At 41.2% G+C, this 15,059-nt stretch overlaps 1 protein-coding gene across 4 annotated transcripts; it reads right to left on the reverse strand.

Moving 5' to 3' along the window:
* Positions 1–1,510: 1,510 nt before the first annotated feature.
* Positions 1,511–14,680, reverse strand: LOC117536879. Of its 4 annotated transcripts, none has more exons than XR_004567633.1 (2): positions 3,318–3,600; positions 1,511–2,096 (listed from the first exon to the last, which is right to left on the reverse strand). XR_004567633.1 is itself a non-coding variant. In XM_034201968.1 (2 exons), exon 1 carries the CDS (start codon positions 14,673–14,675, stop codon positions 13,956–13,958), a length of 720 nt encoding a protein of 239 aa, XP_034057859.1. In that variant the 5' UTR covers positions 14,676–14,680; the 3' UTR covers positions 1,511–2,096; positions 13,948–13,955. The 4 variants fall into 4 exon arrangements, 3 of the variants coding, with proteins under 3 accessions (XP_034057859.1, XP_034057858.1, XP_034057860.1); XM_034201968.1 differs by lacking the exon at positions 3,318–3,600 and adding an exon at positions 13,948–14,680; XM_034201967.1 differs by lacking the exons at positions 1,511–2,096; positions 3,318–3,600 and adding exons at positions 9,119–9,890; positions 13,948–14,680.
* Positions 14,681–15,059: the final 379 nt, after the last annotated feature.

Raw genomic sequence — 15,059 nt, forward strand, 5'->3', positions numbered from 1 at the left:
TTCACAACACAACACCCAAAATGGACGAAGAGCGTTTAATCATCGAAGTGGAAAAACACACTATTTTGTATGACATAACCCATCAATACTACAAAGACAACGTCAGAAAGGACAAGGTCTGGTGTTTAGTCGGTGGAGTTATTGGAGTGGAAGGTAAATATTAATGTTTTAAAGTTAATGAATACTTGTATGTACAGTACAGAGCCATTCAGTAGTTTAACATGTTGTGAAAGTCATTAAAAAAATTAGTAAACTTGCACTTCACAAGAAAGTAAGATCTTATTTCCTATATCCAAATATAAACATATATATATTTATATATGTATATATACTGTATATATATTATATGATTTTGTATTTATATTGTGTTTGAAATTCCACAGCTTAAAACAAAGTTGTTATTTAATAAAGAGTTATTGCATTTAACAGAATCAATCATGCATACAGATGAGACACAGGATTGAAGTCAATACACATGGGGCAGACAGAAGGGGAAGCATCATGTTAATTACAACCCCCAACATCCATATGATAATTGCCTGACATTGGTCAGAGCGACACCCTTCTGTCTGAGAACATTTTGTAGAAACATGCATAAATTCCCATCATATATATTGTTATATACTGTTTTTTTAACTATACTTTAGCTTGTGAATTTTGCCCAGGGATCAATAGTTTTGTTTAACCCATTATAATGATAATATATGTTAATATTCCATTTATTTTTGTATTAATTTTAAAGTATAGATTAGCTATCAGAAAAATGTAAAATGAAGAAATAATATTTCCCTCTGAGGTGTATTGTAGTAAAACAGGAAATTGTATTTCACAAGTGCCATTGTACAATAGTACAGTAATTCATCAAATATAGGGCTACTACATTTTGATTTGTAATATGTTTTTACATCATTGAAAAAACAACTACCCAGAGTATAACCTTGTATTTATAGTCAGATCAATTGTGAGGACAGACAAGAATAATTTGGCAGTCATTTGTCAGACAAAACTATTTATTATGAAATGTATTATCAAAAAAATACATAATAACATAGGATATTAAAAATAAAGAACAGTTTTTTACAAATGCAACAATAACCTGTCTTTGGGAGTACAACAACTATAACTTTTTAGCTTTTTCAAATTCTCTGGAATGAAAAAACACATCTTTCAATCATTTTGTCAGTGTAGTAACTTTTGTGTGTTCCAGTAATCACACCATCCTGTCCTGCCAAGACACACTGCCCTCAGGAGAGTTGAAGAATGTGCAGAAAGCCTCCCTCACATTACAGGCCTCTCTTGATGCCCAGTTTCCTCCCATGTTTCTCACTGGTGCCATGTGTCTTCCCTGCTGCTCTTCCTCATCCAGCAACCTCTGGTTTTCCACAGGGGCCAGCAGGAAGTTGTGTAGGATGCATGCAGCCACCACAAGCTTGTCCACGTTTTTCGGGTGCAGGTTGATGCGACGATGGAAGATTCTTCACCTGGAAGCCAGAATGCCTGAAGGCATTTTCCACCACCATCCTTGCTCTGGAAAGTCTGTAGTTTAAAATCCTCTTTTGTTGAGTGAGGTTCTTTCCAGGGTATGGTCTCATCAGGTATGGCTTGAGTGGGAAAGCTGCGTCACCCACCATGACGAATGGCATCTCACCCAGGTGAGCAGCACCAGGTAGAGAGGTACTGGTTGGAACATGAAGTGTTCTGGCCTCCAGTCCTTTCCCCAAATCCGATCCGGCATACACCCCACCATCACTTGTTCTTCCGAAGTCCCCCACTTGAATCACTCGGAACCTGTAGTCAGCATCAACAAGTGCCAAAAGCACTATGGAAAAAGTCTTCTTATAATTGAAGTACTGACTCCCAGACCGTGGTGGTGCTTCGATGACGATGTGTTTTCCGTCTATTGCTCCCAAGCTATTTAGGAAATTCCATTTTTCCCAGAATCCTTGTGCAACCTCCTTCCACGTGTCTTCTGTTGGCCTGGGTAGGAACCTCTCCATCATCATTTTTTCAATGGCTGCACACACCAAATGGACAGCGTCTCTCACAGGCGATAGCTGAATGCTAGGCTGACCAGTGAGTCCCCGGAAGCCAAGTATCTGTGAAGGGAAAAACAAGCAAAGAATTAATAAGTGATATCATTTTATTAATCGGAATCTATTCTTTTTTTCAGTCGACGTTTGCATGGCGAAATGGAAGTCACTGAGGGGTGCTTTCGTCAAAACCCGGAAGAAGTCCATCCCAAGTGGATCTGCAGGTGTCTCGCAGAAGGCCAGGAAGTATTCAGACATAATGTCCTTCATTTTGCCATATATTACATTACATTGCATTTAGCTGACGCTTTTATCCAAAGCGACTTACAATAAGTACAGCAGAGGTATGTATGCACATTTTTTTATTTATATAATTTTGTAACTTTGTAATTTGTCATGATATATTGCAAATGGTATGAAAGAGTTTATTTTAAATTACATAAATATGTTCATATTGCATAAATTAATCCCAGGAAAAAATATTTTAATTGATTTCATGTTGTTGTTTCTTTTAATATAGTTCTACAAGCAGCTTGGGAAATCCTTCCCCATTAGAAGAGATAGAGAGAGCATCTACACCAGGAGCAGCATCTGGATATTCAGGCCCACGCACACCACCTACACCCACACCACCTACAGCCCCACCACCTCTGGTACCCACAACCTCTGCAGAGAGGAGGCCCTCTAGGTCCCGTAGCCCCCAGGGATCCACACCAGCAGCGGCGGCCCAGCGTTCCACAAAGAGGAGGCCACAGAGCACAGACCTTGGGGAGCAACTCATTTCTCTACTGCAGGAACCTCCAGCCACACCACTTGAAGAGTCATACTACTTTGCTCTGAGTCTGGTGCCTATGCTACAAAGGCTGGACATAGACAGGAAACATCGGGCAAAAATAGCTATTTTAAACACCTTCCATAGTTTTGAAAGAGAGAGTACACAACCACAGGAACATTGGCAGCCAATTTTCCATCCCCCCACGTCACAACACTCCACTCACACCTCCAGGCCAGTAGCCCTTCGGCCAACACCCCAACCCCCACAAGCCCAATCAACAGGGCCATTCGCAAACATGCTGTTCTCCAACAGTGGCTCTGCATGGCAGGATGGGTCTCAATATGAAGACTTGTAATTCATATTGTTTTTACTGTAAATAGTTCCTTTTTTGTGTTGATTTGCTGTTATTTGATGTTGGTGTTTAAAATGTTGTTTTGGGTGATATGTTTCTAATTAAAACGTTTATTATACTTGTGGTCAGTGATTTATTGTCTGTGAAATGTGCATCTTACCTCAGTGCAACAGCCAGTCTCTGCTTGGGTTCTATGGCAGCTCTGAAATTTGTGGATTGTCTGGTCAGTTCAGGGCCCAGGAGGGACAGAAGTTCATCCATCTGCTCTGCACTCATCCAAAAATATTGGTGATGTCGTTGGCTGTCCAGCCTCAGTTCAGCCACGAGGTGATGAAAATCACCTTGTTGTCTCCTTTGCTGGTTGAGGGGGGGTGCACCCAAAACCGGCTCCTTCTCCTCCCCCCACCCCCCCGTAGTCTTTCAAGTAGGAGAATACCAACCTGATCTCACCAGAATGCGTGACTCCACCACGACTCCTTAACACCGCATTGCGTGGTGGAGTCACGCATTCTGCTACATTTACGTGTCGGCACCACGCAAAAAACCCCAATGTAAAGTGAATGAGGCTCTTTTGTCGTGGTGCACACGCGCATTTCTACAACGTCCTGCAGTGAGCTTTTATTCTATAAAACGTTTTTAAAATCTACTTTATAGCTTGTAGTAACTCACAGGAGGCTTCTTTTGTTTTATTTGTATTCATAATAATTTTAATTTTTCGTCAGAATGTATTATGGTGCATTAGTTACGAATTTTTGTTCTCAAAAAACAGTGCATTGTGTGTAATACAACTGTGATTTTTATTAAATTAGTTAGTTTTTAAGGAAGGCCAGCGCTTCAGCTGGCTCCAATAGATTGTTCCCTTTAGTTAACGTTATTTAAAAGATAATGATCATGTCCCCTTTATTGTATTACGAGCGTCCATTCCCATTGGATAACGGAGAATTTTACACCAGGAAGTAAGTATTCTCCTTACTGTCGATTGATTTTACAGTGATATCTGCACTACTCATCAACTCAAAAACACCAGATTATCCTTGTTAATTACACAACATTGATTGATTTAAATTGTGTACAATGCTTTTGTATTTTTCCCCTTCGATTCAGAGAAACAAATATTTTTTCTGAGTTTTTGGATGGCAGAAGACACTACACTACCCAGAATCCCCAGCTATCGTTTGGGACTACACCATGTGCTTAGCTTGACAAACCCCGTGATCAGTCCTCAAGCTCTGTGATTGGTTGACCTCCAACTGCATTCCATATGAAAAAAAAACGTTTCGTAAAAGATAAAATCATACTTTATTCAGCAGTGCTTGCTTTACTCTTTGAAAGTCATCACATGAATGCATTGTAATAAATGGTTTGGCTGCATTAAATATTACACATCTATCGTAGTTCTTTATTTATCTACAGAGATCGGGCATCAGAATAGACCGGAAACTATTCTTTTACCGTTCTGTTTTAATTTCACAATAAAGTTAGTAGTAATATTTTGTTATGATATTATTGTTTTTTATTAACTACTAGACCGCTGGGTCAGACTGTTAAGACCATCTTTTCTGTGTTGCTGTGGGTTTTTTCCATCGCTTTTGTGTTACAAATATCAAAACAATAACAAAATATATCCGTCGTAAACTAAATCAGAAACAGCAGTATATTTTATTGTGTTAACACTGTAAACTTGACAGCTTTTTAACCCAAACCACCTACTGGTTACAGCACGTTATTACACGTTTGGAGTAATTGCAATGCAGGTAGATTATGTTGCTTTTTAATGACTGTTTAAAATGCCTTTTTCTTAATGTCTTTCATTTTTGTAAAGCACTTTTGAATGTGTTATATTTGATGAAAACATTTAAATATTAAGAGTACATACAAAATAGTGGGAAAGTAGAAGGTCAATGATATAAATATAGAATAGAAAATATCAACAAGATACTGTAAATAATATCTACAATAAAACAGTTTAGTGCCTGATAGGAGGATGTGCAAAACAGACAAACTAAGGCTTTATTTAAACATTAAAGAATACTTTAGACTAAGGTCTTCTTTTAAATAAGAAAAAAGCTTTGGGGGTATCTATCTACAGATACTTATTAAGCCTGACAAAGTACTTAACGTCTAATATATTGCATGGTTTGTTTTGGAACTTGACAATCAACTTTCCTGCAATGTTAACTATGTTGAAGCATTTATTTTAACCGATATTATACATATTTATTATATTCTTATAAGATGTTAGATAGAATAATAAATGTGCAGAATAGGACAGTTTAATGGTGGAGGTACACACATATTGATAGATGTCTTGTAATGCACTGTTGAGGAACCTGTGACCCAAGTTTTGCATTCATTGCATAACTACACCTTAGTTGTGTATATGATATGTCAATACACCTTTGAAAATCTTGAAAGGGATGTGCAAAATATCAATTATATACAGTCTTTAATGAACGATTAGAGAATAACGAGTAATGAATATGCTTTATACGGATCTGCAGATAAATGTTTAGTCTTCTCAAGCACCAACTATCAAATATCTCTCCTGATTGTTGGCACCTGACAATCACCTTCACTGAATTTTACTCAGGTGTAACTAAAGTCTGATTTAAGGGTTGTTTATATTTCACATCATTAATCCAAATCTGTAAAGTAACTAAAATAAATGTAGTGCAGTAAAAACACCACGTTAACCTTAAAGAAAGCCCTCAGGATTATAAAAGACCCCCATCACCCCAGCCACAAACTGTTCTGTCTGCTGCCGTCTGGCAGGCGGTACCGCAGCATCCACCAGACTCAGGGACAGCTTCATCCCGCAGGCCATAAGACTATTAAACACCTGATATTTGAAACAACATCCATAACATTCATCTGGCTGCTACATATAAATTATTTATCTAATATATCATATTCACAATGTAGTGACTGCTTTTTTGTCTTTTGTTTTCTTAGTTATGTTCTCTTTTATATGTGTGTGTTATGTGTAACGTTGCTAACTTCTTGGCCAGGTCAGCATTGAAAATAAGATTGTATCTCAATGCTTTTATCTGGTTAAATAAAGGTTAAATAAAAAAATAAAAAGATTGATTGATTGATTGATTGAAAAGTTTATTAACAGCTTGTATATTGGGTACAGTACAGTACAGCTCAAAACATACAATTGTTAAGGGGATGCAGACCAGAGAAAGACTTTCGTCTTGTTTACATCAGGGTCCCCCATTTCCAATTCATCATGTCATTTAAGACATATAAGACATATTTGACATACAGGTGGTTTTTTTACATACAGATTGCTTGTTTACAATTTTCATTTTAGATTTCGTTCTAATACATCCTAACCGGACAGATTCCAATCAATCTTGTATATAGACTCTTATTGCACTATTTCACTATTTTTTCTGTGTATCTGTTTTATTGTGTTTGTGTTGCACTGTTGGAGGAGCCTGCGACTAGGGGGGGGGGGGGGGGGGGGTAGGACACGTTCGATTCCTGTTTTGAATAGTGTGCCGTCGATGGGTTTCATTCCATTTCAAGGTGCTTTTTGACGCTCCGTGTAAACTTTGCGCACTGCCACTCCAACATCCAATCACAGAGCTTGAGGACTGATCACGGGGTTTGTCAAGCTAAGCACATGGTGTAGTCCCAAACGATAGCTGAGGATTCTGGGTAGTGTAGTGTCTTCTGCCATCCAAAAACTCCGAACAAATATTCGTTTCTCCGAATCGAAGGGGAAAAATACAAAAGCATTGTACACAATTTAAACCAATCAATGTTGTGTAATTAACAAGGATAATCTGGTGTTTTTGAGTTGATGAGTAGTGCAGATATCACCGTAAAATCAATCGACAGTAAGGAGAGTACTTACTTCCTGGTGTAAAATTCTCCGTTATCCAATGGGAATGGACGCTCGTAATACAATAAAGGGGACATGATCATTATCTTTTAAATAACGTTAATTAAAGGGAACAATCTATTGGAGCCAGCTGAAGCTCTGGCCTTCCTTAAAAACTAACTAATTTAATAAAAATCACAGTTGTATTACACACAATGCACTGTTTTTTGAGAACAAAAATTCGTAACTAATGCACCATAATACATTCTGACGACAAATAAAAATTATTATGAATACAAATAAAATAAAAGAAGCCTCCCGTGAGTTTCTACAAGCTATAAAGCAGATTTTAAAAACGTTTTATAGAATAAAAGCTCACTGCGGGACGTTGTAGAAATGCGTGTGTGCACCACGACAAAAGAGCCTCATTCACTTTACATTGGGGTTTTTTGCGTGGTGCCGACACGTAAATGTAACAGAATGCGTGACTCCACCACGCAATGCGGTGTTAAGGAGTCGTGGTGGAGTCACGCATTCTGGTGAGATCAGGTTGGAGAATACATGCCAGCGTTCTCCTCCGGTTTACAGGCACTGTAAATTATATAGAATAATTATGATGATGAATGCATATTTTTTTACCACTAAAATACAACACATCTTTGATTCATGTCGTTTATAACTGGAATATTACAATTATTATTAACTGTCTGTAGTCTACAACACAACAAAATAGGAAATAACAACAATAAACACAATTTAAACAGACACAAACATAAACCATTTAACTACGTAGCCTACTTACTTGTAGAAGTACAAATGTCCAGGAAATATTCCAAAATCAACAACAACTGCGAGGCTGCACACACGACGCTCCGCTTCCGCAACGGTTTGAAACGCGCCTGGTGGGTTATGACGCAGGATGAGGTCGCAGCACGGCGCAGCCGCAGCGCAACGCAGCGCAGACGCTTCCGGTGGGATCAGGGGGTTAGGCTCCGAGAGATGACCGGTCATAAAACTGAGAATGAGTGCAGCAGCACATTCTTTAAAGGAGATAACGAGTCAGGGTTGGTCGTAAACGTCAACAGGCAGAAAGGTTAAATATCTAGAAGTAAAGACAGAAATATTCTTTGACAATTATTAATACCTTAAAGGTGGGGTAGGTAAGTTTGAGAAACCGGCTCGAGATAGACTTTTTGTTATATTCCATATGCTCTTAACATCCCGATAGCAATGAATATCTTCAGTGCTTTGACAAAAAATCCATAAAAAAACGTCATCTCTGGAAGCCGTAGTACTGTAAAAAGCACGACCAATCATCTGAGCCGGCCCGGCTAAAATAACTGGATGGCCAACCTGCCTGTCCGGTTGTGTATTTTCAAATTCTAGCGCACTCGAGCTGGTTTCTCCAAAATTACCTACCCCATCTTTAAGTCTTGTTCACTGTTTTTCACTTTTATTAAATGTTTGATATTTCCGGCACAGACCCTTTCATACAGGCAATGTGCGATAGAAACAACAGGAACTGCGACAGCATACATATGCAAACACAAACCTACAGTTAAACTTTACTGCTGGAGAAGAGAGATCACAGGAGGGGTGGGAGAGCTGTGGCTGATGGCCCATTAGGTGTGTAAACAAAGAGTCAAAAATAACTACACAAATTAAATAGTAGTATCACAAAATAAACATGAATATATATACATACAAAAATAAAAAGACATAAGTTATAGAATGAAAATACTAAATTGCACAAATCTTTCAACACACAAACCGAACAGAACACACATTAAATAACTTATTTACAGAATTAGGCATAAGTTCAACTTCCAAACTCCCCTCTACAGTCTGACCTTCCTTGCCTTCTTTGATGCAAACTCATCAATCACAAAGGACTTGTCAGTACAATTACCTTTGAGGTACTAAATGAAGTTGACTAAATCAATAACGGTTATAGTGGTTGTTTATAATTATAAGGTTTTTATTGCAGGGCTACACATTATCGTTCTGAAGTAAGACGGTTTGAAATGATTGCAATGTTAGTTGCTGAACTGACGACGAAACACAGGCAGCTAACAAGCAGCAATGGAGTTAAGGTTACTTAAATAAATGAGATGTTACAGGTGCATACCTTTTATCTTTTATATTTCACCTTTCTTTATTGATTTTCACTTATACCAAAACAATGCAGGGCACATGAAAATGCAGATGTGTAATCATACAATTGAATTGAATTACATTTGTACATTTGTACATTTGTACCACAAATACAAATGTCCTTGCAGTACATATACTGTGCAAGCACATAATATATATGTATATACGCACATACACATATTCATAAACACCCACAGCTGCACTTAAAGAAATAAAATAATAAAATAAACAAATAATACAGTCCACTAAAATAAACAGTACATTAAAAGGGAAGGTTGGGGGGGGGGGGGGCTTCATGCAGTCAGATTTGCACAGGGGAGTTTGCTAAAATAGTCAAGGAAAGGCTGCCAGAGCTTGTAGTATTTGTTAACACATCCCTGGCTACGATACCTCAGCTCCTCCAGCTGCAAATGTGCCATCACATCCCTCACCCAGTGGGCGTGAGATGGTGGAGTCCGGTCTTTCCATTTGAGGAGGATTATACGGCGGGCAAGAAGGGTTGCAAACGCAAGTGAGTGTGACTGGCAATTAGAGAGGGAGACCCCCTCAGGGGCTACTCCAAACACAGCTATTATGGGATTTGGTTGTATGTTCTGGCCATACATCACTGAAAACGTTTCAAATATAGAAGACCAAAATGGGGCAATGGACTGACAGGAGAAAAACATGTGCACTAGGGTAGTTCTGGCACAATGACACCTCTGGCACGTGGGATCCACCTCAGGGTACAGCCTGGCAAGCCTGCTCCTGCACAGATGTAATCGATGGAACACTTTAAATTGAAGTACTCCATGCCTCACACAGGTGGAGGATTTATGTATGTTCTCAGTTGCAGACCGCCAGGTCTCATCGGTTAGTTCTATGCCCATTTCTTCTTCCCAGGCACCCTTAAGGTGGTTAAGGGAGGGGCTAGAGATTTCTTGAATAATATTATATAGCTTTGAGATATAGCCTCCCTGACAAGGTTTGAGGCCAAGGCAGTCTTCCATCCATCCACCAGGTGGGGCGGCCGGGAAGGAGGGAAATTGTTTTCTTGTATAATCACGAATTTGTAAATATCTAAAATAATGATTCCTTGGGATGTCATATTCTTTGACTAAATGTTCAAAGGATGTGAATACCCCTTCATAGAACAGATCAGCAACACACTTAAGTTCCTTCCGGGACCACAGGTGGAAAGCGGAGTCTATCAGGGCTGGTTTGAAAGCCGGATTGCGAACTATGGGGATGGAGGAGATAGTTTGTCTATATCCAAAATGCCTCCTGAACTGTGACCATATCCTAAGAGAGCTATTGACCACAGGGTTGTTCGAGTGATATTTTCTACTAAGTGGTAAAGGAGCACACATCAGGGAGGCAGGGGCCAGTGGTTCACATGAGTGTTGTTCCATGCTAGACCAAATAGGACCGCCCCCTTCCCGGAAATGACTCATCCAGAATGCCATTTTATGGATATTGGCAGCCCAGTAGTAGTGTAAAAAATTGGGTAATGCAAGACCCCCCTCTGACTTTCTCTTCTCAAGAAATGCCTTACGCAGACGGGGAATTTTCTTATTCCAGATAAAAGTGGAAATATATTTGTCCAGGTCTTTAAAAAACTTTTTAGGGATAAAAACAGGAATTGACTGAAAATAATACAGTATACGTGGCATAATAACCATTTTAATGGTGTTCACCCTGCCCGCCAACGAAATAGGGAGCGACGCCCAGCGCTTCAGGTCCTCATTAACCTTGTCCAGAGCTGGTTGCAGGTTCTTTTTAAACAGGGTTTTAAAGTCCTGTGTCACACACACTCCCAGGTAGGTGAAAGAGTCAATGGCCACTTTAAAGGGGAGTTTGCTAAATGAAAGCTTGGCCGCAGTCTCATTGATGGGGAAGAGTATACTCTTGGTCATGTTGATCTTATACCCAGAAGCCTTGCCGAAAGAGGTGATTACATCGAGTGCAGCCGGAATGGACCTAAGCGGAGTGGAGCAGTACAGTAAAACATCGTCTGCATACAAAGACAGCTTATGCGTATAGCCTCCCCGCTGAATTCCTGTAAAAGTTGACCGATTCCTGAGAGCAGCTGCTAACGGTTCTATGGCTATATCAAACCAGAGGGGGGACAGGGGGCATCCCTGCCTTGTGCCCCGTTGAAGCCGGAAGTATTTCGAAATTATATTATTAGTGCGAACTGCTGCCTGAGGTGCAGAGTAGAGGACCTTTATCCAGGAGATAAAGCATGGGCCGAAGCCAAATTTAGCAAGAGTTGCAAATAGGTAGTCAAATTCAATGCGATCAAAGGCTTTGTGTGCGTCTAGAGAGATGAGGGCCTCTGGAGAGAGTCCTGGATTTGAGTAAATTATATTATATAGACGCCGAAGATTCCCAAAAGACTGTCGGCCTTTTACAAACCCTGTTTGGTCCGGGTGGATGATTCTATGCAGAACAGTCTCAAGGCGCAGAGCTAAAGCTTTGGAGAGAATTTTGTTATCACAACAGACTAGACTTACTGGTCTGTAGGAGTCGCATTTCGCTGGATCTTTGCCCTTTTTAAGGATGACTGTTATTACCGCCTGAGCTAATGTGGGGGGCAGTGAACCCTGCTGGAGTGCCTCTGCATATACTTCGCGCAGCACAGGTGTCAGTTTGCCAGCACATTTTTTATAGAATTCAGTAGGGAAGCCGTCCGGTCCGGGGGCTTTTCCACTTTTCATACTTTTAATAGCGCGGTTTATCTCCTCATTAGAAATGTCCCTCTCTAAAGCCGAGACACCGTCAGGATCCAGTGTTGGAAGCTTAAGGTCCTTTAGAAAGTTAGTTGTCAGAGAGTCATCCGAGACTTCTGATGAATAAAGATCTTCATAGAAACTCTTAAATTGATCATTAATGCCCCTTTGATCTGAAATGGTGTCCCCATTTACCGTTCCAATTTCCGCAATTAAACTGTCTGTAGCCGACTGCCTTAGTTGATGGGAGAGTAGTTTACTGGCCCGCTCCCCGTGTTCATAATGGGTCTGCCTAGATCTCAGATGAAGGTCCTCTACGTAGGTGGATGCCAGAGAGTCATATTCCACCTGCACTGTAATGCGTTCCTTATACAGTTCAGCAGAGGGCTTTGTTGAGTGTATTCTATCAATGTCTCTGATCCGATTAACAAGTTCTGTCATTCGCTTTGTCTTTTTCCTGCTAATACTGATTGAATATGATATTATTTGCCCCATGAAGATAAGCCTTCATGGCCTCCCATACAGTGCCTATACTCATCTCTGGTTGACGGTTTATTTCAAGAAAGGTATCGATGTGCGTGGAAATATACTTAATAAAATCTTCATCTAATAATAAGTGTGGGTTTAGACGCCAGATCCTTTGTGGTGGTACATGGTTTGGAAAACAAAGTTTCATGGTCACTGGGCTGTGGTCAGAAATAACAATGCTCTCATAGTCACTGGACTCAAGCACAGAGAGTAACTTTTTGTCTAAAATGAAGTAATCTATTCTGGAGAATGACTGCTGCGCTGTAGAAAAAAATGAAAATTGTTTCGATGTTGGGTTCTTAAATCGCCATGGGTCCACCATCCTGTATTCTTCAACAAAGGAGTTCACCACTCGAGCTGAGTTTGACAGTGGTCTAGAGGAGACAGTGGAGCGGTCCAGAGTGTGATTGAGGGCACAGTTAAAGTCTGCCCCCAAAATTTGGTGATGGGAGTTCAAATCCGGGAGCAGAGAGAAGAAATTGCTAAAGAAATCGGCATCATCTGAGTTGGGAGCATAGAGACATGCAAGCACAACAGGTGTGTTGTACAATTGACCTTGCACTATGATATAGCGGCCATTTGTATCTGCAATTACTTTAGATTCCACAAACTGCACATGCCTACTATCAGGATCGCTGCACCCCTATATTTGGTGTTGAATTTGGAGTGGAAAATGTGAGAGAAACCACCCCGCTTGAGTCTAGAGTGATCAGAAGTACGTAAATGAGTTTCCTGGAGATATACTATGTCTGCTTTTAGCTTCTGGAGGTGGGAAAACACTTTGCTGCGCTTTACTGGATGATTGAGACCTCTAACATTCCAGCTAACCAAAGTAGTTGCCGCCTTACCCACACTCGGTGCCCTGTTTGCCTGGGTCATTGTGGGACCTTGGACAGTAATCTAGCCCCCTGTCAGAAGGGTGAGGGAGAGGAAGGGAGGGAAAGGGGGGATGGGTCACCTTAAAAAAACTGAAATAAAACACACAGCAATAAGAACATAAACACCATTGAGAACCTAAAATAGAAGGTCCATATGTAATTGAAGTGATTGAAACAACATTCACAATAAAGAGCTGGTCCCTCCCCAACTGAGGGACTGCTACCCGCCCCCGATAATACTCGCACCTCAACGTGGACAGCTTACCTGGCGAGATCGAGCCCCGCCAGAACCATCAATAGCTTTAGATAAACCTTGTGCTAATAGATATAGACACACCTCTAAGTTGAACATTCATAACATGGTCTCAGTAAAAGTAACATACTTGTTAACCAGTTATGACAACATATGCAGACATCCAGTATTGATTGTTGAATGAAAAGTAGAGCCAGAAAAACGTGAACCTCCCCAGGAGTATAGGAGAGCAGTTGCTTGAACTAGCGGGCTGTAAGCCAACTGGCTGTTATAAAATGTGGGCTAGTATGAGCAGCGCGAGCTGGCTTAAATTACACAATAATAAGAAAAACCACAAACGTTCGTAGCAAGCCCTAGCCCACAGCCCCATATACGTACATGTGGGAAATGCAACGCCGCTATCCGGCGCTGCATTAGTCCGTCAGTCAGCTTACCTAGCATCTTAGCCGCTCTGTTTAGCCACGTTCCTCAAAACAAAGTCCTTCGCCTCCCCCGGGTCTGTGAAACTGTGTCGCTTTCCATCGGCCGTTGTGATCCGCAAAACCGAGGGATACCACAGTCCGTACTTGACACCATCACAGCCTCTTAGCATGCCTTTCACATCCCTGAAGGCGGCTCTCTGCTTCGCGACTGCTTGGGTATAGTCGGGGAATACTCTGATCCTGTCTCCGTGTGACGTTGTCGGATCTGTGGCCGTGGCTGCCTTGCGGAGGGTCGCTTCCTTCTCCCGGTAATAGTGAAATCTTACCACAAAGGCGCGGGGTGGCTGGTCCTCCTGGGGCCGTTCCCGTAGGGTGCGATGGCATATGTCTAGTAGTGGCTCTTTTTCTAAGCCCAGCGTTTCCTGGAGTAGTTTAGCTACAAAGTCAGTTGGGTTCTTCCCTGCCTCCCGTTTTTCTTGTATCCCGGTGATGCGGAGGTTGCACCTCCTAGACCGCGCCTCCAGGTCCTCACTCCTGTCAGAGAAGATTTTCATGTCCTTTTTTAGCTGCTGCACGTCTCGTTCGAGAGTGGTAATGAGGTCCGAGTGATCATTAGCGGCAGTATCCAGGCTCTCGACCCGGTCCTCCAAACACTTGGTGCGGCTGCTGACGCGGTCAACGGCGGATCTCAGCTCGTCCCTCAGTTGGCTTATTTCACGTCGTAGTTCTTTAGACTGCATCTCGGCGTTGTCATCAATATTCTTCAGCAGGTCCTCTCTGAGAGATTGAATGGCCCGTAGAATCGCGGTCTCATCACCTCGTGCTGCGCTAGCAGCTAGGGGCCCTGCCCCAGCACCTTTAGCCGGGCTAGCACTATTAGCTTTCGGATCTGGCGCAGCAGACGCCTTTTTGCGAGAGGAAGACGACATATTTCGAATGAAACTGTTGGGCGGAGGCAAGGAAGAACAGTTTAGATTAAAGTTGCTTGAATATAGTGTAGAGGGTAGTTGTCTAATATAAATATTCTGATTCTGGCGAGGAGCTCGAGAAATGCGACCTCACATGGCTCCGCTCAGACCGGAAGTCCCATACCTTTTATCTTTTGAGCTTCTTCTTCTTCTTCT

The sequence above is a fragment of the Gymnodraco acuticeps genome, unplaced genomic scaffold (assembly GCF_902827175.1).
Source record: "Gymnodraco acuticeps unplaced genomic scaffold, fGymAcu1.1, whole genome shotgun sequence".
In the NCBI taxonomy this organism is placed as follows: domain Eukaryota; kingdom Metazoa; phylum Chordata; class Actinopteri; order Perciformes; family Bathydraconidae; genus Gymnodraco; species Gymnodraco acuticeps.